Source organism: Aythya ferina, assembly GCF_964211825.1.
Source record: "Aythya ferina genome assembly, chromosome: 7".
Classification (NCBI taxonomy): Eukaryota; Metazoa; Chordata; class Aves; order Anseriformes; family Anatidae; genus Aythya; species Aythya ferina.
In genome coordinates, this window is record NC_140302.1 from 36,267,308 (window position 1) to 36,294,807 (window position 27,500).

The 27,500-nt window shown below is 39.9% G+C and overlaps 1 protein-coding gene across 4 annotated transcripts in view; it reads left to right on the plus strand.

The window, feature by feature from the left end:
* The window catches only part of MGMT (O-6-methylguanine-DNA methyltransferase), a 165,752-nt gene that overhangs the window by 118,333 nt on the left and 19,919 nt on the right, over positions 1-27,500 (plus strand). For all 4 annotated transcript variants that reach the window (XR_014694676.1, XM_084524948.1, XM_084524950.1 and 1 more), the window contains one exon: positions 12,978-13,135. Coding sequence is in view for 3 of the 4 variants with exons in the window: in XM_084524948.1 (XP_084381074.1) it covers positions 12,978-13,135 (158 nt within the window). In the remaining variant the exon portion in view is untranslated. The remainder of the gene's footprint in view (positions 1-12,977; positions 13,136-27,500) is intronic.

Consider the following 27,500-nt stretch of genomic DNA (forward strand, 5'->3'; position numbering starts at 1 on the left):
TCACAGCTGAGCAGGTTGTGCTTCAATGCGGACTTGTGTCCGGGATGGAGAACACCACCTGGTCACCTGGGGACAGAAACCTGCCTTGTTCAGCATCTTCCTGCAAGCTGTGCTTCGTGCTGTGGCGCCACGTGCTGCCTGATGGGCAATAATGAGCGTCAGTGCTTGGCAGACCTTACACATGGGGATGTTCTCAGTTCGGTGTGCTGGGCATCGTGAAAACACTAGTTCCCTCTGAAAGGCAACTGGGGCTGAGCTCGACAAGATTAGCATAGGCTGAAGACTAATACAGCAGCACGAACTCTAAAATTTGAGTTCAGAGTGCATAAATCCTGCAAACAGTCCTTAAATCCCGGTTAAGGTAAATTGCTACGTTTATCTTTGCTCATTCCCATGTAGAGACTTGTTTAAGCACAGCACTTGGATAGTCAGGGCTGTTTTTGCAGGGACTTCTTGATTTGTTTGTGCGTAAGTATCCCGTGCTACGTGGATATAGGTGTTTGCCAAACTAATTTTTAAAATAGACCGATTCAGAGCACTTTTTCTGCCTGGCTGTCGCCAGATGCAGACACGGCTGCCCCGCGAGAGCTGTCAGGAGGCGCAGGAGTAGCACGGTGGGAGGATGCAGGCTGCCTTTCCGCACTAACAGCAGCCGGGAAGGGGCTGCTCTGTCTGCAGGGTAGCAGGGCACAATGTCTGGAGCCATGGGAAGGGTGAGGATGCCCAAAACCCATGGCCAGACCTGTAGAGCTGGGCAGAGCCCGGCCGTGGGGAGGATGAAGAGGCCGTGCAGGCAGGAAGAGCCGAGCGGTGCCATCCTTCAGCTCCAGGCTATGGCTTTCCAAGCCAGTGACGGTATTTCTGATTCAAATAATTAAAGTTTTATTCAGTTTGTTTATTGCAGTATTAGTAATCTGGAAAAGAGGTTTGCAATAATAATGTTCGTGTTTTTTCCTACTGTTAAAGCTTTTATTATGCTGCCCTTGCCAGAAAGCACATCGTAAGAGCTTGGATTCAAAATTAAATATGACCTCAGTGTTTTAAAACACAATTACAATAACTATCCATTTAGTATTTTTTTCTTTTACTTTCGACATATGGTCAATATACTTATGTCAGTTTTTAAAGGCATTATTTTATGCTATGCTAACTATTGAACATGTTCCAGCTGCTGTAGTAAATAGCGACAAAAAGAGCTCTTGAAGAAGTTCATTGCACGAACTGCTCCTTGGGTGAAATTGCCATGGTGCCCTGTGTCACGTGCTGCCTGTAGGTAAAGAAAAAAACCCCACCTTGCTTGATAAGAGAAACTTATATTATTTATATGGAACAGAACAAACCAATTTACAAGAAAGGCACTTAAGTGGGAAGCTTATTTATTAATGAGCGTAGTACACAAGCTAATGGGGTTGTAATGCAGATTCACCTAAAGCTCGGAGGACGGCAGTCTCCAGGCACTGTTCACCACTTCAAAAGGAGAGAAAGCATACTTCAGGAATATTTCTGCACAACTCCAGACACAGTTATGTAAATTACACTTTTGTTTGTCTCATTTTGGCCAGAAGGATCTTTGGTGGTCGTCTCCATTTCTCCTACCATGGGTCATTTCACAGCAGGAACCTCCCAGCTGCCAAGGCTGCAATATTCAGCTGGTTTTGGGTCCTGCTTCGTGCTCCATGTGTCCTGCACAGGTCCCCAGCCCCTGCTCCCCGAGGGCTCTGCACCCACAGGAGGTGGGCATACACCAAACCTTAAAGCATGAAAAAGAAGGACCATACTCCTTTTATTATTGTGTTTGTTTATTTTCCTGCTGTTATAAGGTTGTATTTCTATGCAAGTTCTGGTTTTGAGGCATCATTGGTAAGCAGCAAAACAAATTCTTCATCGGGTAATGACCTTTTAGGAACGGTTCTGCCATTGCCAGTGAGACAAAATCCCAAAGCCCTGTAAAAAGCCTTTGGAGAAAGACATAGAGTGTATTTATTAACTGTGCAGTCTTAACTGCCGTGAATTAACAGTATTGTCTAAGCGTCCTGTCCTACGGTGACATCAAACTTGGCTGCTGAGTGCCTGTTAGGAACCCAGATTTCCATAAGTTTCGTGGTTGTTTAGTCTGATGCTGAGCTGCAGTAAGTGGCAATGTTTCTGTGGTTTTGGTGTATGAATACCTGGCTTTAATAAATAACCAAATGCCATTGCTTTGCACTGGTGTTGGAAGCCTCACAGTAACACGGGAGGCCCAGGATAGCCTCAGGGACCTGTCTGATCCCTGTCCTGCCACGCTTCCACCCTTACAGCTGCCTCTGTGTGAAGAGCATCTGAAGGGCCTCAGTGACATGGCAAAACTATTTTCATAATTAGTTTTTTATTTTTTTTTTTTGCAGCAGCACACGGGCAGCGCATCTGATGGGATCCCGCACACCGGGCATAAGATGAGCCTGTGTTTAGTCCTAACAGGAGATGCTCAGAGGGCAGAGACTGTGACCCACTCTGGGAAGTTAGTTTGAAAAATGGCTTTATGAGCTGAATTCTTAAGAGTTTCCTGATTTATCTGTATCTTAATTCATTTTAATAGGCTGGAGTATTTGCAGGTGCTGTTGATTATAATTCGTGGTGCTCACTTTCATCTTGAATTCGTGCATTAGCACATGTCAAGGTGGACATCTAGAGTCTGCCTTGAGTTCCCTTCCATCAATTTCCCCGTGTGCCATTGGAGATCACAGACCTTGCTCTTGCAGCAGCATTATAAGGATTGTCATGTGTATTTTAACTGCCTTCGTTTTGTTAAGGGTAGTGTGGTGGTGGGTTTTTTTTTGGTGTTTTTTTTTTTTTTTTTTTTTTTGTGTGTGTGTTTTTTTGATCCATGCATAACAAGGATTGTATCTGTCTTAGATAAGTAGAAAAATATAAAATTTACTTCAGATACCATCTGGCAGCTGCACAAAGCAGGCAAAAAGTGGGGAAAGCAGTGGTGAACATCCTGGACCAGAGGAGCCAAGTGGGGAAACGAAGGAAGTCTGGTGTGTGGTGTAAGGGTCCCCAGCAGCCAGCCCTAACACAGTTAATTGCCTGTGATAAAACCGACCTCAGAAGTCTGATGGGAGAATTCTTTTATACGGGAAAAAATGTTTTGTAACAATTTCTTGTAAGTGCTAAAATTAACTGACTTTCTTTTAACCTAATTATAGATAGAACTGATGGTATCACCTATGCTTAATGTTGCCTAACATCCTGGGTGAGAGTGTGCTGCTGCTTATAACTTTGCAGAATATTTGCTTTTTGCTTTAAAGCATTTCATATGAAATGTCTGCTTAAACGTTGCTGGTGGAGGGTCTTTTGGGCATGTGATTGATTTCCCCCATTCTCAATTCAGAGCAGGTTGATCCTTTCCAGTAAGAAGATACACAGAAATTGTGTGTGGCTTTTTTTTTTTTTTTCTTTCTTTTTTTTTTTTTTTTTTTTTTTGACAAATCTTTTAGTTGTTCTGCTGCCAAACCCACTGATTTGAAACAGAAAATACTTATGAAGAGGCTACTCTGATACTAGGAACATTTTTGTTCTCCAATATGGTCAAGCTGTTGGGCCTTTGGAAAGTATTCATTTGTTAAAAGCTTAGTCTTTTGCTGATGCTGTACTTTTAGAAAGGATGACCAGAGCAGTGTTTTCTCCTGCAGTTGCTGTTTTTCTGGCCACCCTGGGCCAGCCCTGGGTATGTTATGCCACCAGTTTGATTCCCTTTCTGTTTTATTCCGAAAGTCCAGGTTTCCATCCATTTATTTTGCATTATGTCTTGGAGACAAACTTGTAAGGAATAAAACCAGCCCCATGGAGGGGAACGGATCTCCTGAAGAAGGTGAGTTGAGGGTGATAGGCAGGAGGTGGGGTGGTCACCAGTGTAGAAAAAGGGCAGAGAATTGAAACTGGACAGTAAGGAGAGGGTAGGACGCTGGCATTGAGTAGGCAATGAATCAGGGCTTTGGGCATTGAAACACAGGGCAGAAAATTGAGATGGGTGAAGAACCGTAACTTTCCAGTGGTTGTCTTCGCACTCTTCCATTGTTTTGATATAGATCTTTGTCCATGAGATACACTTCTTTGGAAACACAATAAATATGTTCAGGAAAAATAAGCCAAGACCACACGTAGTATTGTTTTCCTTGAACCTGTTTCTTGTGTTCCTAGAGAAGTCTGCCTCTCACTGATTGTTTTGTTTCCTCCATGGTCTCACAATGCTGTATCCCAGGGCAAGATCTTGTTTGAAATCTGTGTCTCTCTATATAGGATTCCAATCAAAACTTTAATGGTACAGGGCAGCGAGTAGCGTTTAATGACCTTCAGTGCTATCACTTGAGTCTTTTGGGCATTGACATTGATTTTCCTTATCTTGGCATGTGAAGACAGGAGTCTCACTCCCTTCTTTAAAGTGTTTGCTGGTACACACTAGTAGCACAGAATAAGCAGGCAGCATCCTTCCAGGCACAACAGCTGGCCACGACGATGGGCTGCACACACTACTTTCATAGACAACCTCCATACGGTACCCAAACTTCATTACTTGCAAAAGTCAGAAAAAAAGATTAGGCCACTTGGATTTCTGTGTATTTTACTTGAGAGGTAATCAGTATATTTGAAATTTATATATGACCTGCAGCTTTGTGTGCAGGTTCTTCTTTTTCAGGTTAAATGATACCCATAAGAATTTTAATCCTTAATAATAACTAAAAATAGAATGGAGAAAATATTGCAAAGGTTGTATGAAAAATAATGTCTTACTAAGTTCTGAGATCTTATGCCTTTCCATAACTGCATCAATTTCTTCTTAACAGGTCTTAAAAAGAACCGTAGTAGGGACAGTTCAACAAGAATTGTGTTTTTTTTGTCTCTCTCCATTACAGCTCTCATCCTTTTTTTAATCTGTTACTACTGTCATACAGACACTTCATTTATAAGAAGCTAAATTAAACTATGTAAGAATGAGCTTCCCCGTGAATTTCAAGCTTAAAAAGCTGCTTTGTTCATTGATTCAGTTGTGGGGAAAAATGCAACACAGGCATACGGCTATTTGAACTCTTTATTTGCCACATTTACAATATTAATAACACTGTTTCTAGAAGTTGTCACATCAAGTAAAAGATCTTCATTCCAGACTGTCTTTTGGGGCCAAATTGAGACTGGATGCATGCATTTAATAAATTGTAGTCTCAAGTAGTCATTTTTGTAAATAATTAGCTTCAGTGAAAGAATAAGTTAGCATATTGTATGCATCTAATGTTGCAAATGTACATACAGCAAACTTTCCTATTAATCAACAGTCAAGCACTGTAAGTTGGGTCTCATACATAATGAATTGTTCTTAAACCTCTTGGGTTTCATTGATAGAAAAATAAGAGAAAACACGAGTGTAGTAAGCTTTTGAATAAAATTTAACGAGATTGCTCTGCATCCTGTAATTGTTTTGGAGTCATTAGAGACCAGATAATTCATCCGCAGTTTTGGGGTGGCTTTAGCCTTCATCTATCAAAGAAAGACTATTTAAATGACATTTAGGTGTTGATAAAATACATTTTTATTTGTTTCCACAATGAAGGCTTCATTGAAAACACCAGTTAAATCTATGTAAAGAATAATGCTGCATGACTGAGTCTCTTTTTAATGTTAATTTTTGAGTTCTAATTATTACTGATTCTTCCATTTGAAAAGTAACACACCAGCTATTTCACTAAAGAAAAAAATGATTTGGTAAGACAGCCATTTGAATGCTACTACAGAGATGTAGAGGTATAAGGAAGATAGTAGGATAGCCTTTGCTTTTCAGGCATTGCAATTGTTTATATATGCCTGGTTTCTTTTGACTTGGTATGCATGAATGTGTAGAGTTGTCTTTAATCAGATGTGAAATACATTAAGAAAATACATTAAAAAAAACATAAACAACATAAACTTTTAACTTACTCTTGCCTTTTGTATGTATTTACTCACAGAAGAGCTACTGTTCAGATGCTAGAGAATCAGCAGTGTGATTTAGGGACTCATCAAAATTAACTATACTAATGACCCTAAGCTGTGGAGATGCTTGATCCCCCTGATGTGCCCCATCTGATTAGTGCCTAGGACAAAGTTTAACCATGGCAGCTCACTGCCAGGAGGCATCCTGCATGGATTGTAGCTTTGGTTGGTACTTGGGGCTGTCTGAGGGGCAATACCCAGAGCCTGAGGGGCAATATCCAGAGCAAGAGGCATGAGGGAGAAGGGTCTGTGTTCAAGCACACGGGCTTGTGTGGTCTTTGGGCTGCAGTGTGGCACCTTCCAGGGGGGAAAATGACCCAAGGAGCCCTCTTTCTCACTGTTCTCAGGTCACTTAGAGACTCTCTGGTCCTGTCAGATGCTCCGTGGACTGTTTTGTTTCTCACACGACTCATAGAGGGGTTATGGCTCCATCAGAAATTCTTCCCCGAGGTGATGACAGGACTCTACTGTAATTGGGCAATGTTCCCAAAAATGTTTTCCTCTCCACCCATGGGCAGATTCCTTCTGTAAGATCATCTCCATACGCCTGATGTCAAAAAGCTTTCTTTTTCCCCCCCACCCCCCTAGCAGGAGGGTAAAAGCCATTCCGAAGTCCACCCACACTCGCCGTGGCGTTTGACGCTAAGTAGGTCTGCAGTCTCCACAAGAGCCATGTCTAAATTGCTGTCAGATCGCATCACGCGCTCTCGCCGCCGAGCAGGGCTGCCGGGTCATGTCAGAGCCCATTCGTTATAGTTCCAGCCTGCTACAGCAACGGGCCTCTGGTCTTTCTCTCTTAACAAGAAGATTAGCATGACAGCCGCATGGAGCTCCTTACGTGCACTCACAAAACACTTGTTTCGGTTGGGCTTCAATTACCATCGGGACCTCGGCGGCCGAGCTTTGGTCACCCTGACGTCGAACACCTTTGGGTCCAGCAGTCTTGGTCTTGCTGATGTGAAAGTCTGTGTTTTGGGAAGGTTTCTATAATCATTTCCCCTTTTGTGGTTGTATTTTTTGGGGAATTTTGGGGAAAGGAAAATGATTGCTGATGATTGCTTTCACAGCATTCAGATCGTTTCAAGAGCCAAATCCTTCTGAATTAGGAACAATACATTTATATTTTACTATACAGTTTTCTGTTAATGAACAAAATCTCCTATGGATGTGTCTGAGTGTCCAAATATCATTATTTTTCACTTACCTGAATGTAACAGGATATTGCAAATCCTGTGATTTTCAGTGCCATGTGTACCACAGTGTCAAAACACAATTCAGTTTGTAACAGCCTGGCAAAAAAACAAATTTCTGTGATAGGACATTGGATAGTTGCATATAGAAACAGACGTTCCATATCTTTTTTCTTTTTTTCTTTTTTCTTTTTTTATTTATATTTTTATTTGTATTTTAGGTTTTTATCCCTGCTGTTATCTGAGTGGAAGTGTTGTAGTTAAAGTAATATAATAATGCAATTATCTGAGTTTACCCATATGAGCCAGTGGCCCTTTGGTGATTGAAGTTTAGTTTCATAGGGAGTTGCAGTTTTTGTGTTAGTTGGGAGGCTTTTTTGTTCTGTATTTTAACTGAATTGAAATAGAGGGCAATCTTCATTAGTTCAGCATTTGTAGCCATTCATAAACTTCTTCTTAGGCAAGCCACTAGAGGGTGAGGTAAGTATCAGTGGATTAGATGTTCAGGTGTGTGTAGCTACAGACAGTAGAAGCTAGCAGTGTATATTATGTTCAACCAATCAATTATATTTAATAGAAACGTAACTTTAATATAAATATACAAATAAATATATAAATATGTTGTGGGTGTTGATATGACATTGTCATAATGTTTTCCTCCCTTTGCCCTGAGGAAACTGCCAGCAGAGCTATATATTCTCTTTATTTTAAATCATATAACTCAAGGTCCATCATGTAATGTTTCAGTTCAGTTTTATAAGTGATGGACAGGGGCAAAAAGGAGCTCAGAAATAAAATAAATAATTAAAATCCTACCAGTTTAGAAGATGGGTACCCACTGAGGCTTTTCATCATGAAACACAGCATTTCTCTGGTTTTCATAATGGTTAAGATATTTAGAATGATACTGAAGCCAATTTGCTGCTTACATGTTTATTTTGGAAGCGTGCTAGAAACTTCCAGTTCTTGGCAAATGGTTTGGAAGGATCCTGTTAAACTGAAACAGGTGGCGTTTCTGACTTTCTCCTCCTTTGCTCAAACCATATTTTCCTTTATTTCATCACATGCAAATTTATAAGAAGTCATGGAGGAGACACGGCTGGGATAGGAACCTCAGGAGGACACCTCTCAGCTGCAAGAGCCTGGTGACTTCCCTAGGTGGGGAGGTCAGGCTTAAAAAGAGCTGAAACTGAAATAAATACATGGGATTTCAGTAAGAGTGATGTGGAATAGCTATTGTACATGTAAACTGGAGCAGTAAGTCTGCACCCAGGCTGTGGTGGGTTCCCATGCTGGGACAGACCTTATGTTGCTCTTGGACTTTGTCACCACCACGAGCTGAACGCATGGGCTGGAGGTCTGCAGCAGCAGCAGTTGCTCCTGACCTTGAAAGAATATTCTCTTGGGAGAGATCCAAAACTTTAGGAAAAAAAAATATATATTTTTAGTCTGCTTTTTATAGCTTGAAAAACTCATGTTATTTCTATTCAAAGACTATGTAGTTTTAGTTAGGCATCACATAGTAAAGCCATGTAGAAGAGTCAGTCATTTGCAGCTGAGTAGCCATTTAACATCAACAGAAAAATGTTTGGGTTTTTTTTGTTTATTTGTTTTGCTTGTTTGTTTGTTTGTTTCTTTAAAAAAGGGCATCTAACTTACTGAACACACATCATCCTCACTAATGCAAACAAACTTTCGGTTTAATAAGCCAAAGCTATTACTTAATGACCAGGTAAAAATACAAAAAGAAATGCCACTTGGAATTTTTCGAGAAGCCGGACAGCGGCTAATACCGTTCAGTAATGAAAGCAATTGCAGTGAAAGAATCCAGTGAAAGTGTGAGTGATTTAAATAACACTACTGCATTTAAATAAATGCTTCTCATTATTCTAGCCACATTGCAAAAAAAAAAAAAAAAAAAGGTGCCGGTGCTTTTTAAGAAAAAGTAATGCAACTCTCCAAGGCAAAAATAAAGGAGTTGGATTTCTTATAGATTCTTTTTTTTTTTTTTGCCCCCCCCCTCCTTTTTTTCATTTTTACATGAACATGCTTGGTTTATTTTCCTATATAAAAAAAATATATATACATATACATATATTGTTGAACCACAGATTTGAGACTTAAGCTTTCTGCAGGTAGGTCGGTGAGTCCCTTCCTGTGCCCTTCTCCAAGACAAGGAGCATGGAGAAAAGAGGGAGCCCTTTTCTTGTTCATTGCTAAAGATGAGGCACAATTAGTTAAGGTAAGAAGGGCATTTGCCTCTAACATTACACAAACTTTTTCCTGTCCATCTTCATGTTTGACATGATGAAAGACTAATGTTTGGAATGGGCATTCAACCTTCCCAGGAAGCCTAACACTGAAAGAGGAATTTCACACGAGGGGGAAAAATTTCCCGTAACGTAATTCATCTGCTCTCCTTTTCTTCTTATGAATGTTTTGAGACTACTTCTGCCGTGCTTTTTGAAATAGACGTATGGTTTAGTCGGACCAAAGTGTGGCTTTGAAGCCTCAGAAAAGCCTTTTAAAGGCAGCTGGTGTTTTAAGTTGAATTTTTAATGACGAGGTAGTTTGTAGAAGGAATACTGCTATGCAACTTTGGAAAGAGAATGGGGAGGAGAAAAGGGAGGGGGAGGAAGGCCAGTAGAAGACGCCTATGCATTAGTTATGTTCTTTCTTTTTCTTTATTAATGTCATCAAATTCCCGGGAATAGTTGTTAGCATTTCTAGCCAAGCAAAGTTAAGGTGAAGATTTTTTTTTTATCTTTCTGCCAGTGTGAACCTTTCAGCATGTATGTTGGTGAATCGACTTTGTATTCTACAGCAGAAGAGATCAATGCGTTCTTAGAAAGTGCCACCTCTTCTTGCAGAGCTTTGCTTTTCCTGACAGTGGTAGAAAGTGGAGATTGGAGATGTGAAAAGACGTGAAGTGATGGGAGAACCTCCCAGAAAAATATCTGGAGATGTTCAGCAGCGATAAGGGGCTCTCCTTACAAATGGTAATTACAATTAAGCCTTACATCCAAACCTTTGTGCCAGGGAAGACCTGGTGGAAGGGAGAAGTATATGTGATGGTGGTGAAAACATATCCTTGTGTTGGGGTGGATGTGCTGTGGCATACGGCAGGCTCTTGTAGCACCCCCAGCCACACAAATAGGCAAAGCAGCTGCTGTAATTCCTGTCTTTTCAAAGAGAGGGGCTTGTGGTGGGCCTTGACGCTGCTCCTGACTGTTAGATAAGGAGTTAAAGGCCTGAAGGTTGCCTTGTGGCTTTAGGCAAAGCCCCGGGAAGCCCACAGCATCAATTTCAGAAGCACTGCACCTCGCCGACCTGGGGGTGCTGCCCCCCACCCAGGGCAGACCGGCGGTGCTGGGTGCAGGCCTCAGGCCGCGGTGGTGGGAGGCCACTCGGGGCTGCCTGCTCACCGAGTAGCGAGGAGATGTATTCTTTTGGTTTTATTATGATATTATAGCCCAAATCACTTCCAGACTCCCAAGTATGTGAAGCAAGATGATGTGAAAACCATAAGGTTACTGTAGTTTTGAGTGCTTTCTATGCTCTTCTGGATAAATGGAGCAGAAAAGTCTCCCAACTTGTCTTGGAGATTTCAAAGGCATTATTATATTCTGTAGTTATGATATTGTCATAGCTCTAACAATCCACAGTAAAACTGAGCCCTATTCTGCTGAGTGTTGTACATGTGCAGAATAACTGATTATCCTTGGTGTCGAGAGCTTGGGTTTGAGGTCTGTGTCACACAGATATTCATGTGAAAATGTTTATGCACAGATTCTCAGACTTCTTTTTCTTTTTTTTAGCAAAGAAATTATTGCACTGCAAAATAACATAAAGTAGAGATCAGTTTCATAAACTGATGCTACTTTCCCCCTCCACTAAAAAAAATACAAAATAAAAAAATGTGAGTAGTTTGGTAAGTAAATGGAAAGAGAAATGGGATTGCGTTTAATTTCTGGCAGACTGGATCCAAAGCTGATTCTGCCGTTTTGCTTTTCTTCCACTCCAAGTCATCAACTCGTCATATTCTTGTGCTGCTGGAGAATTTTAATTGTCCACCTCTGTGTCCCTCTTCTTCTATGCCACTTTCTAATCAGTAATTATGTGGCCTTCCATGGTTAACAATTAATCAGAAAAATGAGTTGGGGCTGGGAGAAATTGCAGGGGCGTTTGATCATGCACCAGACAAGTGAGGGTTTTGCTTCTGAGAGAAACCCTGAAACAGCTTCCGACTGCAGATCATTTATCCTATCCAGAGGCAGGGCAGGTTGGTGTCTGATTACACGGGTGTCCTGTTGTGTTCAGCTTCGTGAGCTTTTGTGGATCAAGCATTTGAAGGTGTTAGGTCTTTTTGCAAAGGTGCCTTGTGGCAAAAGCAGACCCGGTGTCTTTCATGCCATTAGTGGTACATGATGCATTTAATTTTCTTAGGCTTTCTGCTAGGAGGTAACTAACAAAATATTTTCTCTCACTTGCAGCACACTCGAGCATGCTGGGGAATTTGTTTTGGTTTGATTTTTCCCCATAACTGTACGGCAGAAATACTCTGCTTTTCTTCTGTTTCAGGATCTCATGTATTTTGATATTTCCAAAATTTTCTCTACTTTCTACTCCCTTGTGACAATCCAGCCTATAGCCAGAAGACTATTCTGTTGGGTTTTACCAGCATACTGTTGAGAAACAGTTCTGGGGTCTGGCTATATTTCCAGATGGGGAAAAAAAATAAAAATAAAATGCAATAAGCAGGAAATCAGAAAGGATGGTGTATCGGTGGTATTTAAGATTCAGGGTACTAGAAGATTGCTGGCAGGGGTTGCTGTTTTGGCAGTCGCTTTTGATGTTGTCTCATTGCTCTTCTCATGGTTTCTCTTGGGTTCATTGCCAATGGGCTGTGTTTGCTTATGGGTTTGCTAAAACTGGTCTCTGCACCCACCACACCACAGTCTTGTAAAGCACCAGCAGAGCGCCACGATCTCTTAACTGACGCTGTTTTGCCTAACCAAGGGCATATGGCTTGGGAAACATGTCTGAATATTTGCAAATCTGGTGTTCACATTTCCAGTGCTCTCACACAGGCATTGCTCTTCCAGAAAAAAAGAAGAAAAAAAAAACAGCAAGAGAGAAAGGACATTTTTGTTTGCGGGTGCTTTCTGTTCGTTTGCTTTGCTCTTCAGTATCCTGAAAGCATGAGCTGCCATTGAAAATCAAATGAGTTCTCAATTGCTTCCTTCCAATTCAATAAGTGGAGGAAAGCAGAAACCTGCCAACGTCGCTGGAAGGAAACGCGGAAGAGGAAAGCGCTGGCTCTGCAGAAATCTGTTTCCTTTTCTTCTTTCCCTGGGGAAGGTCCCTGGGGAGACAGGACTGTGCCCGTAGGGGATGTGGTGGAGAAGCCTCACTTCCACGGAGGCATGAGGATGTGGCCTCTACCAGCCCCTTGGACTTGGGTGGTTTCATCTCCTTGCTCCCCAGTGTTTCCCACTTACGTCTGGTGTTTCCTTCTTACCGATCCTTTATTTTTTTTTAAGCAGGTGTAAGCAGCCATGTGTCATTGTTGCATTTCAGGAGGTGATGAGGATGAATTTTTGTTACTGCTGTTATGACTCTCATCACCACTTTTGTCAGAGCAGAAAAAAGACTTTCAGTCTGTGACTCACGATTGAGTGCTTCTGAGATGATTCATTCTTCTGCTAATGCAGGGAGTATGAATATTCATTTTTATAACTTTTATAATTAATAATTTTACAATTCTCTTTCTGTCCGCAGGGCAGAGGCGTCGGCGGGCTGCGAGGTGTGCGAAGGCGCGGAGGGGATGACGGAGCCGCTGAAGCAGTGCACGGCCTGGCTGCGCGCCTACTTCTGCGAGCCGGCAAGGACGGAGCAGCTGCCTGTGCCCCCCTTCCACCACCCCCTGCTCCAGCAAGGTCAGTACCACCCCAACACCATGCTTTTGGCTCCCCTTGCCCTCCTTCTTGGCCACAGCGGTGCAAATGATGCAGTTCGGCTCCTGCCACGTGCTGGCTGGGAGGTTTGAATATGAACGTCTGAATGATGGTACATTTTTCAGTAATGTTGCTGCTCCCTTAAACTGTTGTCTTGCCAGGATCATGGGGCTGATGCTTGTGAGCGGTCAGCTAGCCAGCACTACAGAAACAGACGTGGAGTTGGGTGCCACGGGGAGCTGTGCTCTTATCTTTCTGATTGGTTTTACATTTGATTCCCCAAAATACCTACAGATATTTTGATATCCATAGACAATGGACAAGTGCTATTACAAAGTAGTTACGATGGTCATGTATTTTGATGAAAGCATGGCATGAGAAAAGTTCCTTCTTACCATTTTCCATTTAATGGACATTTTCCTGAAGACCTTGTAAAACGAGTCAATCACATGAAATGAAGTAGACCCCAGAATTAATAAAATAATAATAATAAAAGCAGAAGTCTGATTTTGCAGTGGCTTCTTGGCTCTCCATGAATGTAATAATTTAACAGAGAATAAAATTTTCATTTTCTGAGATCTATGTTTTAATTGAATTAGATGATATGTATATATTCATAATAATAGAGCACCAGAAAGGGGCTCATACCCTCTGCTACAGAAGGTAAGACAGCATTGTTCTTTATATTAAAAATATAAAATATGTGTATTTTTTCTTTGTGTGTGGTTCTAGGTGAAAGGCAATTTTTAAATATAGTTGCATAGATTTGTATTTTAAAGTATAGGGACAATACATAAGTACTCATGTAAAACAATTGCCAGTTTTACATGTGGAAAGGAACAGCTGTTTTTATAGCTACACATTCGCAAAACTCAGCTCTGTCTACTGCTAATTACTGTTTTTATCCAAATTCTTATAAATAATAGGTTTCTTCCTGCTGTTACACTTTCTTATTCTTAAATATCCGATGGCAGCTTCAACGACCAGAACAGAACCAAAATGTGGTTGTTCTGCAGTGTTTTACAGATAGTCAGACTTTTGTTTTCAAAGGATGGGAGTTGTAAATTTTATGAACTTTGCACAGCACCTTTATTTCAGTGGTGAATTTCTATACTAATTCTTCTATATCATGAAAATTTCTCAATGCAACATCTTTCAGACTTAAATTGAAGGGTTGGTGATGACTTTTTAAAATTTTAAGTTGTGTACTACACTTCTTCCTCTGATATTTTTACAAACATTCTCATTTTTATCAACTAAAAAAATAATTATTTAGAGGTTTTTAGTGAAAGCATCCAATTAACATATGGGAGAATAAGCACTGACAATACGATGATATATCATTTGTTGGAATTGCCAAAATTTTCACAAAGTCCCATCTTCTGGGTGACTACATTACCATCTGACTATTTTTTTATTAGCTGGGATGAAATTAAAGAGCTGAATTGTGAAAACGTTAGGATTGGGATGAACATGAATGGGCAAAGCTGGTGGCATTATTGCCGTTGCTCATTCCATCTTTGATTAAAAAAGAGGAGTTCTGTTTCCCAGATGACTCACCAGAAGACCGCAAAACATGTAAAGTAATGCTTCTACTTTTATTAATTTTTCTAACTTGGCTACTGAATTCTTCTCAGCTGGGCTAATGAAGTCTTGTGATGGTGATGTTGCTTCTCCTCAGGGGTTCCTGCCATCAGCAGGCCCGACCTGCTGGGGGGCTCTGGCCTTTCTCTGGGCAGCCTCCTCCCCAGGTGTGGGCACCCAGCTGGCACTGTCCCCTTTGTCGGAGGTGGCCAGGGGCTTTCTGGCAGCTTTGGAGGTGGCCGGTGGCCACAAGCCCCTGTGGAGTCTCTCCAGCGTGGTGGCAGCAGTGGCATCATGGAGGCCGCAGCTGTCCTGCCCTTGTGCTGACAGCGGGCTGTGGTGGTTTCTGCACTGGGGAGGGCTGAAGTGTTTTTCTCGTTGTAGTATGCACAGGTCCAGGTTGTTTTAATTTAGTTTAGTTATTTGTGCTTGGTCTGAGACCAGGTGTGCGTGCTTTACAGGGGGAGGCATGTCCGTAATGGAAATGCTAACCCGGGACTAATTGACACAAGTCACATTGATGTGCTGCTGTTTGTATATATCCTCTTACATTTTCTTCTTAGTGCTACCTTCAGATAACAGATGAAAATAATATTGGAAGGAATGTGGAAATACATGTCAAAAAAAATTGAAGAAATTATTTTTAAAAGTTATTTAGTAGAAACATAGGGTAAAAACTGCATTATAATGGCTTAAATTGTATACTTCAATTTTTCTGTAAGTGAGAGTTGCAGTACTGCTAAATTAAGAATTTGGTATTTATTTACTTTTTCACATTTACATTTGAAAGTGCCTACTCATTTCTCCAGGCACTTAAAAATGCAGAATAAACACAAGTGAGAGCACGAAGATCCAAAGCAGTGAAGGCTTTTCTCTTCACACCAATTTCCTTACATGTCTCAGTTCATCAGCAGCTCTCTAACAAGTCGCCAGAACCTTTGGCCCATCTTTTCTCCCGCCCCAGTGAGTATGACCACTTACAGTACCGTTCTTTGATCCTGGCCTGTGCAAGTTCCATCATCAAGTGCTTTTGTGATAAGAGCTGATTATTGGATATTTTCTTTCTTCATTAAGAAGTCCTTAGATCAAACTGTCTTTAATTTTTTTATTTTTTTTCTGTGGAAGTGTCATCTGAGGACAGTAAGGGCTTTGCTTATCTTATGGCGTAGCATATCTTCAGGCCTTCAACACTTCACAACCAGGCTGAGGGACCTGCGGTTGGCCACACGAAACAAATTCAGCTGTGTGCTTTCTTTTTTTGGGCTCCTGGAGAAGCAAAGCACCAGTCATCCATCGGACACCGAGCCCCTTCCAACAATCCCTGTGCTGACTGTGAAAATGAAATAACTGTGTCATTATGCGGCCATAATTTGGCTGCCAAGTGCGTGTGCATTACCATCGCACTGGCAAGCTCAGTTCTGACACTTACTGTTCCAGCCACACATCTCGTGTCCTAGATTTTCTAAAGTGCCTTTAATTCTCTAAATTACTATTAAAAGGGGGGAAAGCATCTAAAAGCACTCCAAATATGCAATTAAGCATTCCTCCTTGTAACTCATCAGCGGTAAAGTTTGACTCTGAGGTGCTGGTGCTGTAGCACAGCTTGAGGCAGGCATGAAAAGTTCAAAGCTGGTTTCTCCACACCTCCAGAAGTTGTCAGCTCACCAGCTGTCCTCTTCCAGCATACGCAGCCAATTCTTCTTTTTTTTTTTTTTTTTTTTTAATGTAATTGAAAACTGGAATTTTCATTGATTTGCATCATGGGCAGTGCTCAGTGTAGAATTTCATTGAACTAGGGAAAAGTAGGTTTTTCCCACTTCTCTGCAGTGTGACTTCAAGGTGTTATACCTTAGGAAAATGACAGAACATTTATCATGGAGAGTGATTAATTGGTCTTAATGTACCATGGTCATTAGCCCCCTTTATATATGAAGAAGAAAAATTGACCTTGTTGTTGTTTTGAAGCCTATGCATGAGTTGCTTGATTTGTGTGTTCATGAAATGTTAAAGGAAATGCTAAATTGGCCAGTCATGAATTTCCTGACTTTTCTTTATTTGTGTCTTACAAACTTACGGGTTGAGACTGCAGAAAGCATTGCAGCACTGGGCGCTGCAGCAGGGAGCAGTTGTGTGTTTCCAGACCAGATGGCTTATTAGAGCAACAAGAGCAGAGGAAATTGGACACACACAAGAGTTTTCCTTTGCCCTGTGACAAGCAGCAGCCCTGGGGCCCTGCTCTTTGCGTGCCATGCCATGCCCAGCCTCTGTCATCGCTGGACAAGCTCCTTTAGCTTTGCAAAATGACACTTCTATTTCTCGAGTCCAGAGTTCTTCAGTTGTGTCCCTGTACCAGAGGTGTGGATCCAGTGTGAAGGTGTTTTGTGGTGGCCCAGCTCAGCCACCCTGCTGTGCTGCTTACCATGGCTGTGTGAGGGAGCTGCCAGAGTGCAGGTCTGCAGGCGGTGCTGCCTGTAAGCGAGGGCAGCAAAAAGCTATGAAAAAGCCAGGGGAGGAACAATTTGAGGATGGAGACCAGGGAGGTGAGCTTTGCCAACCAGCTTAGGAGCTGAAATTTCCCGTGTATAATGCATGTTACTCATCCAAGAAGGGATACTGATGAAACACCTCATACATAATGGCAGCAGAGTCTTCAAAGACATCGGTAGTACCTCCATTCTCCCTTCAAGATGACTTTGCTCCGTGCCCAGGCCTGTAATCAATAATTACCCTGTGATTTCCTGGGAGCCTTCTCGTTCAGAAACTCGAACCAAAGCACAGTAGACTAGCAAACCTGGTGTAGTTGCCACCACAGGACAAAGAAGCACACTGTAAAATACCAGTTACCAGCTAAAGAAACTATTTACTTTCATAAATCTGTGTCACTCTCTGTGGAAGGGGACTTTGTCCTGCAGCTAACAGGGAGACTCTTGCTCCCTTGCTGCATGCCCCCCTGTCCCTCCTGGGATCCACACGTGTCCGTGGGATCTCTCCCTTCACAAAGTACCTGTAAAGAAAATCCTTCCATTAATAACATCTCGCTTGCTCTTACACCTTGCCACTAGTGGGAGCACTTTTGTTTTACTGTTATTTTTGTACATCCTAAACTATTTTAAAAAATTGCAGCAAATTAAGATAAAAGATAAAACGCTAAGATAAAAACGTAGATATTCTTCATTCTGTCTGTAAGTCAGAAAAGACCAAAGTATTTTTTTTCCTTTTGGTGGCTGAAATGCTCAAATCACTAGTTTTCTGAAGATCGCAGGGCTGTTGATTTGATTTACTTCTGAGACATCATATTCAACATGCCCTGAATACTTATATTTTTTAAAAGTGTTTTTAAAGACTGTACTGCTTACCCTAATTGCTGTGTGAAGCATATCCTAAGAGTAAATGTTTCTCTCGTGCAATTTAGCCAAATGCTTTTTCAATACATGAAGTTTACTAAAATAAGAAAAGCATTTACAGTATTAAGATCAATACAGACCTCTCTTCCCTTGCTTTAAGTTGAAGCTAGTAAAACAATTGTAAAAATTCTTTACCTTTTTGAGATACTGCCTAGTAAAGCCAGAAAGTTTCAAACTTTGGGTGCCAGTTTATAGATAGTAGGATAGCAACTCTGTGCTCAAATTCAGCAGGATAGAAATGGCTGGGAAATATTTATTTATATAATATATTAAAATATATGTGCCTGTATTATATTATAATATATCTTATATTGTAATATATGAACATATATAAATAATAATATATAATATAGTGTATGGTATATAATATTATAACAATATATGATTATATATAACGGCTTTATATGTGTGTATATGTAGATAGATATATATGAAATAAAGGAATGAGTAAACTACTCTTCAGGAGCTCCAGAAACAGAGAGCATAGGTCTGAGGCTTCCAAGGCTTGAAGTGGAGAAGCTGGGACCAAAAAAAAATGATCAGAAGAGTAGGAGGAGGACACTCAGGGACATCAGCTATCAGAGCAGCCATAAGCATTTATGTAACAAAAAAAAATATGTAATGTGATGGTTTGGTGATTTGCAGCCTTGAGGAGAACAGGAGACAATGGGAAATAAAGGTGGTAAGAACAGGTGAGAATACAAAGGGTGAATATGACCTATGAATGATTTTACTAAGGTGAAGGTAACTTAGATCATTAATAGAAAATGTAACCATAAACATCGTAAGTACATCTTAAACTTCAGCGTTTTCTGACTCCTAGAATGATGTTTGCCCAGTGTTAGCAATGCAGTAAATACTAAAGGGAATGAAATTTTCATGATTTTAATATCTTTATTAACTTGTAATTCTTAAAGGGATGGCCTGTGGATATGAGACATATCTATAGAGACATACATATATCTGAGCCTTACATAGTTTTAATTTTCTTCAGTCCTGTGTATGTCTTGTAACTTTATTTGCCCTTTTAAACTAAATTGCACCTACTTTTAAATGACTCTTCTAGCATGATCTAATAAACATAAATCCATACGCAATATCTGAAATATGCTAGCTGGCTGGAGCTTGCTAGGATGATAGACAGTTGAAGAATATGGGGCAAATAATTACTTCTGCCTCTTATCAAACAATTGTGTTATCAAGTTCACTATTCACTCTTCTTCCCAGATATCAGATGCACATTTTTTCACTATATGAAAACAGAGTATGAGACACAGTGTCTTTTTTTTTTTTTCTTTGATTTTTAAATTCCTAGATTTGTAGGAGGGAATTTTAAAAAACATATTTGCTATGGGCAAGCCAACCTAATGGCCAAAATGCTGCTTCTTTTTTAAAACTGACCAGGAGCCTCTTTGCAGTATAAATCTTTGTAGTATTTTCCATATGCACATGGACTGCCCAGACTTGCAAGTGGTGGTAGCAGACGTACAGAATTGTGGTAGGAAACCTTAGGAAGGAGTTAGAAGGCAACAGCAGGAGCCAGGTCATGAAGCTGGGTACATTGACCAGCTGGACTTATATAGATATGTATTTAAAAACATATTTGAGTGGAAGGGATGGTGTATTGGCAGCACTAACTCACACCAGTGCAGTGCAAATAAATAAATGACCAAACCCCGAGCCAGTGAGAGCTGTTGGCGATGTCACTTCATAGATTGCCCTATTCAGTGCATAACCATCTTCAACAGGAAAAATGGAAAATTCAGCCTACAGAAAAAAATGAAAGAGACAGCCTTGGCTCAGTATCATCTCTGCATGGTTACCTTATTTCCAGTGAAAAATAGAAAATACAGTAAAGTTCAATTGGGAAAGTGTAAGTCAACCAGCATTAACAAGTTGTACTTATATTTTGCAGAACTGAATTGCACTGATAAGTAACCTGCTGAGGAGGAGGCAAGGCTTGATGTTTCCTTGATAAGTGTAAAACATCATTCCCACCATTTATTTTTTCAAGTTGTGAAATTCTCTTTATATTTTTATATTCAATTCACTAAAGAAAAGAGTTGACCAAAACTGTTACCAACTTTCACTTATTTTCATTCCTGCAGCTTCATCAGACATGCAAATACATTTATATTTAGGCTTTTAGAAAACATTATGTTAAGGTAATATGAAATAATCTGCTTGAAAATGTTAGTACTTCACATATCTGGACATGGTAGATTCATGTACAAAAAATGAAAAATTTCATGTTTCTGTCTGCCAACTCAAAATTCAAATTCCATAGACTGGCACCTTCTTTTATTACCATTTCATGTAAGAATGGTTTTGACAATCAGAAAGTTACTGTTTTGCTAGGTATTTAATGGACTTTTACAATCCAATACTTCCCTACAATTTTCTTCGAACAGAAATCAATCCTCCCCAACCTTCAAAAACAACAAAACCAAAAACTATCTCCGTTACTTTTGTGTTACAAATTCTTTTTCCTTCCCAGTTGGCCCACTGCATTGTATCAATTGTCTGTACTTAAAAATAAATAAATAAAATAAAATAAATACATAAAAAAGAGCAGTATAAATACCTTCTAGACAGAAGTATTTACAAAATTCCTGACTCGGTTCCTGTTGAATTCAGAGCAAAATTCCCACCATTTTCAGTGGAAGCTCATCTGTTTTTAAGTGTATGTTAAGTCCTCTTTATTTGTGCCTACCTGTTCACTGTTCATAGGATAAATTATCTGCCATACATAAGCCCTTTTTGACAATTCAAATTCCTTTTTCCCATTGTCCCTGACACACAGACAGGGTTTAGGCAAAACCATTAGGATGCATAGATTCCGAAGATGCCAGAGGAAACGTAGCTTCTTATTTGGTGGAGCCAGGCAGAGCAAGCACTTCCTGAGGTCGGATCTCTGAAAACAAGCTGAAGGATAGGGAGAGCAGTATGTCTGTATTACCATGAGGAAGACAGTGAAAGTGTCAGTCAGTTAAAAAAAAAAAAAAAAAAAAAAAAAAGCATTGTATTTTCAATAGAATAGACCTTTCTGGTCAATATTCTTTACATTAATTATTCATCTGCCCATGTTATGAAGGGGAGTTATCAAAATCAGGTCCTTTCTTCCCTCATGAAATACAAGGAGTAAGTTGATTCTGATTTTAATAATACTTTCACCAGACATGGTAACTTTGGACATGACTGCTTGTATATGAGGTTTCAATAAAAAGGTAAGAACTGAAGGTGGAGAAAAGCAAATACCAACATAGAAAAAGACTTTCTGTACCTGGAGCCATGTGGCTATTGTCTTCACCTGAACCTGCGGATCTTTGCAACCTCCTCGCAGTGCAGACCGATGAGGAGTAAGTTTCATATACATGTAAGTTGTTTTTCCTTTGATTTGTTTGCTTGCTTGACATACTGGCATGGCAGCCCAATGTAACATTTGCACCCTATTTAATAAAATATGTAATCAAGAGGAAAGAAAAGAATTTTATAAATATAGTCCCCCCACATATTTGCTTAATAAACTTTCAGCCAAGTTTTCCTTTTCAAGGGGAAGTAACATCAGAACTCATATGCATTCAGCCTGTTTGGTATTTCAGAGGTAATGTGTTTAATATGACTGCTGCTGCTACAACTGCCTTGTTTCTAAAGGCCATTGTGGTGGTTTTTTTTTGTTTTGTTTTGTTTTGGTTTGGTTTGGTTTGGTTCAGAAAACAAAAATACTGTGATGTTTATGACACCTGTTATGTTATGGGTATATAGGTTAATTAATTTGAGAGGAAGCCATTTTCTGCCATAGGTATTTGCTGCTGCTTGACCTAAGAGTGCCTCTTTCTGACCCATTTCCAAGATGTTTTGCTGTATCTTCTTTTGGAGCTTGTAAACATAAGAGCTGACCATTATATTCTAGGAAAAACAAGGGCTTGCAAAAACATACTTCTCACTAGAAATTTACATCCCACACTCCTCTCAGAATAAAATATGCAAGAACCAACATAAATGGCATACTCTTTTTTTTTTCTTTCTTTTTTTTTCCCCATGAATTGGGCCTTTGATGTTCAAGAGGAGCCAATATTAAAGGACATCCCTAGAAGGCTGTAGAAATTGTTCCTATTTATGACAAATGTAAAATAGTACAAATCTAGCTGAATGTGATGGTGTCATTAGTTTGTGAATCGCATCCTTGAAAATAACTGTGGAGGAGCCAAATCGGTTTAAAAGAAGATAACAAAATGGTTTAAGCTACTTAGGTTGAATGCCAATTATATTTTAATATTCAACTGAGCATATTTTACTAAGAAAAAAGGCAGCGTCGACGCATGCATAACTCATTGGCAGCGTCGACCAGCTGTGCCACTCTTCTCTTCGAATCACTTTGTGCATTTTAGTAGCATGGTAATTTAGTAGAGAACTACCTGAGTGATGGCATTTTCAATGAGCAGGTAATCTACAGAGAATTTTTATATGGTTATGAGTTCTGTGCTTCAGCCTGGCAACACAAAAATACATCAAGACCAATTACGGTATCAACTTTCAGCGTGATACCCTTGCCACGCAAGTGCATGTATTTCTGCCCCAGGCATTTCAAATTGCATCTAATTTGAAATCTTTGGGGTTTTAATTAAATTTCAGAATATATGGAATTCTTCATTAGTACCTGCTCTGAATAGCAGATTATACTTCTCTCAGTCTCTCGTTAAAGAAGTAGGCTGTGGTAAATAGCATGTTCAAGAACTGATCATTTGTGGTGCCTGGATATTGGGAACAGAAATAGTGAAATGCAAAATAATATCAAAAAGATTATTAGTCCAGTGAGGGACTCTTGATTTGTATTTTAATGGAATTTTACATTTCTCTTAATGATTTGCAAATTGTCCTCTGATTATAAGATGCATTAAGCTTTTCATTTTAATGGAGAGACACAGCCATTAGCAGAAATTTTTTTTCTGTCTTCTTTTTAGAGTGCTTCCCTGCAGCAGATAAATATTGAAACCATTAACACCTTTTGATGTACTTTATAGTGCTGCAGCTTGGACCAGTACATGAATGAATGTGGCCTTTTATATTTTAGCACTTTGCTTGAAGCTCATGATTGTCTTTACATGGGTGAACAATGACTGAAGCTATACGTTTTCAGGCAAGCAATAAAATAATGTGTATTTCCCTGTAATTAATGTTCCAAATGTTTCAGTGAATATCATTCATATTTAATGCAAAAAGAAAAAGTAAAGCCAACAAAAGTCAAGATCTGAAATTCAGATTAAGAGTGCTCTGACCTTAAGTCTGACCATCTTTTAAGGGAGGAGGATCACAGTGTCTCTCCTAGCAGGATTTCTTAAGAATTCACAAACAATTTCTCAGTGGTGAAGTACACAAACATATTCTTTGTTGCAGAAACAAGAATATACGCTCTTCATTTGTCGATATGAAAGTCAAATTTCCTGCTTGCTATCGGCTTAACATGAACCCTTAATGCTGTATAAACATGTTTGTCAGTGTGCTGATTTCATTGGGTTTGTCAGAAGGGCATGGAATAAGGAAAAACCCTCTTTCGTGGCAGGCTGTGAGACATAGGTAGTATTTTTCTGATACTGCAGATTTATGTAAAATAATTGGTCTGCTAGCTTAGGAAAATACGTACTTGTTAAACTTGCTAACTTATTAAAATCCCCGCAATATTCTTTAGGCACTTCAGAAAAGCAAATCATTCTTTGAGAGATGCTGGACGAGGGTATTTTTGAACAACTGTGCTGTTTCCCCAGCCCCGTGTGCTTCTCGCACCCCAAATAAGCCAGAATTTCTGTCTTCCCCTTGTAGGCTTTTCCTCTCTTGGCCCATTACATCTTTCTGCAAGGGCTCCCGCCAAACAAGGTGGTTACTTTAGGGCTGCTTATTAATTTAGCAAACTCTAGTCTCTGAAAAACCATCAGGGGTCACTGATAGGACTTCTCTGTGCTTGCTTCCAGGATGTCTGTTTAAATAATTTGAATCTCGGGAATTCAAATTGCAGTTCATTTAGCAGTGCACTGTGTATGATGGCAGTGTTATCAGTCAAGAGGCTAAGTAACTTCATGAAATCGCAGTTTATGTCTTCACAGTTGTTTTGCTGACTGCTTAAATGTGTGCTCCTTAAGAAAAAGAAAAAAGAGAAAAGAAAAAAAGCTCTGTAACTTTGAGGTTGAAGCCAGAAAATTCTAAGAATTAATTGCTGCTGCTTTCATATGTGCCTTGAAAAGATGTTGCATCATTTGTGAATTAGTGTTTGCAAAGTGCTATGTAAGTGTTTAGCTTCATACATTAGATATTTATAATTCAATAATAAATTAATACAAACTAAAAAAGAAAATCAGTACTTTGATACTGACTTAATTTGTATGTAGTAAGCAAATATTTTCATTTTATTACAGTTAAGCAATTTAATGGTTATTATTTTTAACTTGCCCATTTACAAAGAAACTTATAGAAATCTAAAGAAATTGCTATTCATACTTCACACAGACGACTGAAGATCTTATAATTTACTTTGTTCACATAATGGAGCACATTTGCATTACATATTTCAAAATTAAAATATATTAATTTTCTAGGGCAGGTTATCTTTGGTAACACAATCTTCACAAAGCAACTGAGGGTGCAGATTTCTTGATCCAGAGTCATTTGGGAGTGGTTATTTAGGGCCATGTTGAAAAATGAAACTGTAAAAACACCTCATCAGTGTAATTCTAAGTGGAATTATGGAGAAAAAGCAATTATGCTTGAAGCAGCAAAAACTGCAGGAGAGGCAGTGCATCCTAGCCTACCTCCCCTTTTCACACCTGGGTCCTCTGCCACCACCCTGCCTGGAGGAGAACCACCAGAATGCCTGCTTTGACATAACCCTGTCGTGACAATATCCATCATTGTGGGAGTGTTGTTGGTCGATAGTTTTGAAGAAAGAGATCCATAATTGCTTTCTTCAAAATAATCTGGCTTAGTGTCATCCTGTTTTGTGGCTGAGTACAGAGTTGTTTTGTGAAAATGCTTCCTGGGGCACCTGAGTAAGGGAAGTTTAATGTTGCAGTCCACAATACAATAGAGTCATTGGGAAAATATCTCTGCTACTACGACAATATCAGAAATTTCAACTTGTAGAATCAGTTTTGCACCAGACGGTATCAAAATTCACTGGTTTATCCTCATTTACATCACAGGACCAAGCTGGAGCCCTGAGATGATAAAAGGAAAATCGTGTAGGACATATGTATGAAGTTTAGAGCCCACAGCTTCACATTTACTTTGTGGTGGTTCTAGGTCCTGTGTATGTGTGAATGGAGGGCTTGGGCAATTAGAGCTCTTCGTTTAGGTTTGTCATTTGATTGCCCTGGAGATTGCCAGGTTTGCTCAGAGCTTGGAACTGCCCCGTTGTAGCCCCGGGTCACCAACAGCAGCAAATCAACTATGAATGTGCAAGGCCCCGAATTTAAATCATCAAAACTTCAAAATTCATTTGCTGTCCTTTGCTTTTTCAAATTTCAGGACCTTGAACCAAAGGTCAGGATGAGTTTGAACTGTTGATGTTAGTAAGGCTAATTTATAGGTATGAATTGGAAATCGTGCTTTATCAACACGTGTGAGTAGTTGAATTCACGTTTTATTTTGAGTTCATTAATATCAGAATGACAATTCCAACACGCCCGTAAATCTTCAGAAGTTTTTGCAGAACCTCCCTGCCTGGTGAAGTTTAACTACAACCAGATGGTCCTACCGACCCTTCCTCAATCCCACTGTAATTAGGAAACGGCATCTTCTGTGATTTATTTAGGAGCTGTGGACAGGTTTGTATGTCATGTTACCAGGATGAGTCAGAAGAGCTGGATCATAGCAGCACATGGGAGGCTGCATTTTTGTTGTTAAAACAATGCAGATTGAGGTAGATTAATATACTTTCTGTGTCTTGTTTTTTTTTTTTTTTTTTTTTTTTTTTTTTGTGTGTGTGTGTGGTTTTTTTTCCTTCCAAGGGCTCTTCTGACAAGGATTTGTATTGCTAAAAGAGAGCCAGGTTCAGTTCCCAAGTTCGATCTGCAAATTGCAGCTGATGAGGCAAGTTTAGGAGGTGCCCAGGTAAAGTTATTGCTGGGTTCTTGTCTCCCTGACAAGCAAAACAGAGAGAAGTTCCCTCATTTATTCTGTCCTGAAAAGAAAACATCAATTTTCTGGCTCAGTCACTTAAATAGTGGAGTAGGGTTGGTGCATGGTGTCTCTGGAAAGACTATTGTGTGTCCTCTCCAGAACAGTCTTATGGCACTAAATACTGGTAAAATATGGAAAGATAACCTGATTTCGAAGCGAATGAGGCAGGATCTGATGTTTCTGAATTGACCTGATCTGCAGAGCTCTTGTATATGTGCTTATAGTGGTTTCTATGCGTATTAAAAATATCCATGAAGTCATTAAAGAGTTATTTTTACACACTTTGTATAGTTATTCCCTGCTCCCAAAACTGACATATTCAAAACAGAGCAAAAATATTTGCTCCTAAAATGAGTTTTTGAATGGCAGGTGTAAGCCTGGAGCAAATTCCTGTACCTGATCGCTGCACCCCCGTTGCAGAAATGCCAACAGATGTTTGCTGGTGCTCCAGCAGCGGAGGTGAGAGCACGCTCCTGATGCTCGTGTTCACCATACAGGTGCAAAGGTACGACTTACAGATGTCTGAACCAGAACACCGAGTGGTTTGTTAACTTCTAGCAGTCTGTATTCCTGTGCACAGTGACTCACTGAGAAGTCTTGGAATCTCGCCTCCATTGTATGGAGCCGGCCAGGAATTATCTTCTGCAAAACTGATTTAAAACGTTGGTGCTGCGTCCTGGCAGTGCCTCTGTGGGTCAGCACCAGGAGGGCACTGGGCAGGACAGGAGGTGTGGGCAGAGCCCACAGAGCCAGCCCGAGCATGTAGTTCCTCATTCATGCACTTCATCAGCTGGTAGAAATGACAATGCTGTCCTAGTGCAAAAATTTAGCTAGATTTTGAGGTGGTACAGCTGGTGTGTGTTACACACACCATTAGACTCTTCAAAAAGAAAGGTTTGTTGGAGTTAGCTGCTCACTAATGAGTATTTTTTAAGGTTTAACTAAAAATACATAAAACAGAATTTTATTTTAAAACAACAATATTAAAACAATTAGTCATTTTCTGTGCACTGTGGCATTTTATATGTCCTAAAGCAATATATTACCACTTAAAATATACACAATTGTTGCTTTTTGTTAGCTGCATATTTGTACTGGCAGGTGGGCATTGATGGCAAACCTGAACACCGTGTGAGCTGCTGTGTATTATATTTATTTTTTAATGTACCTGAAAGCAGATACTTGGA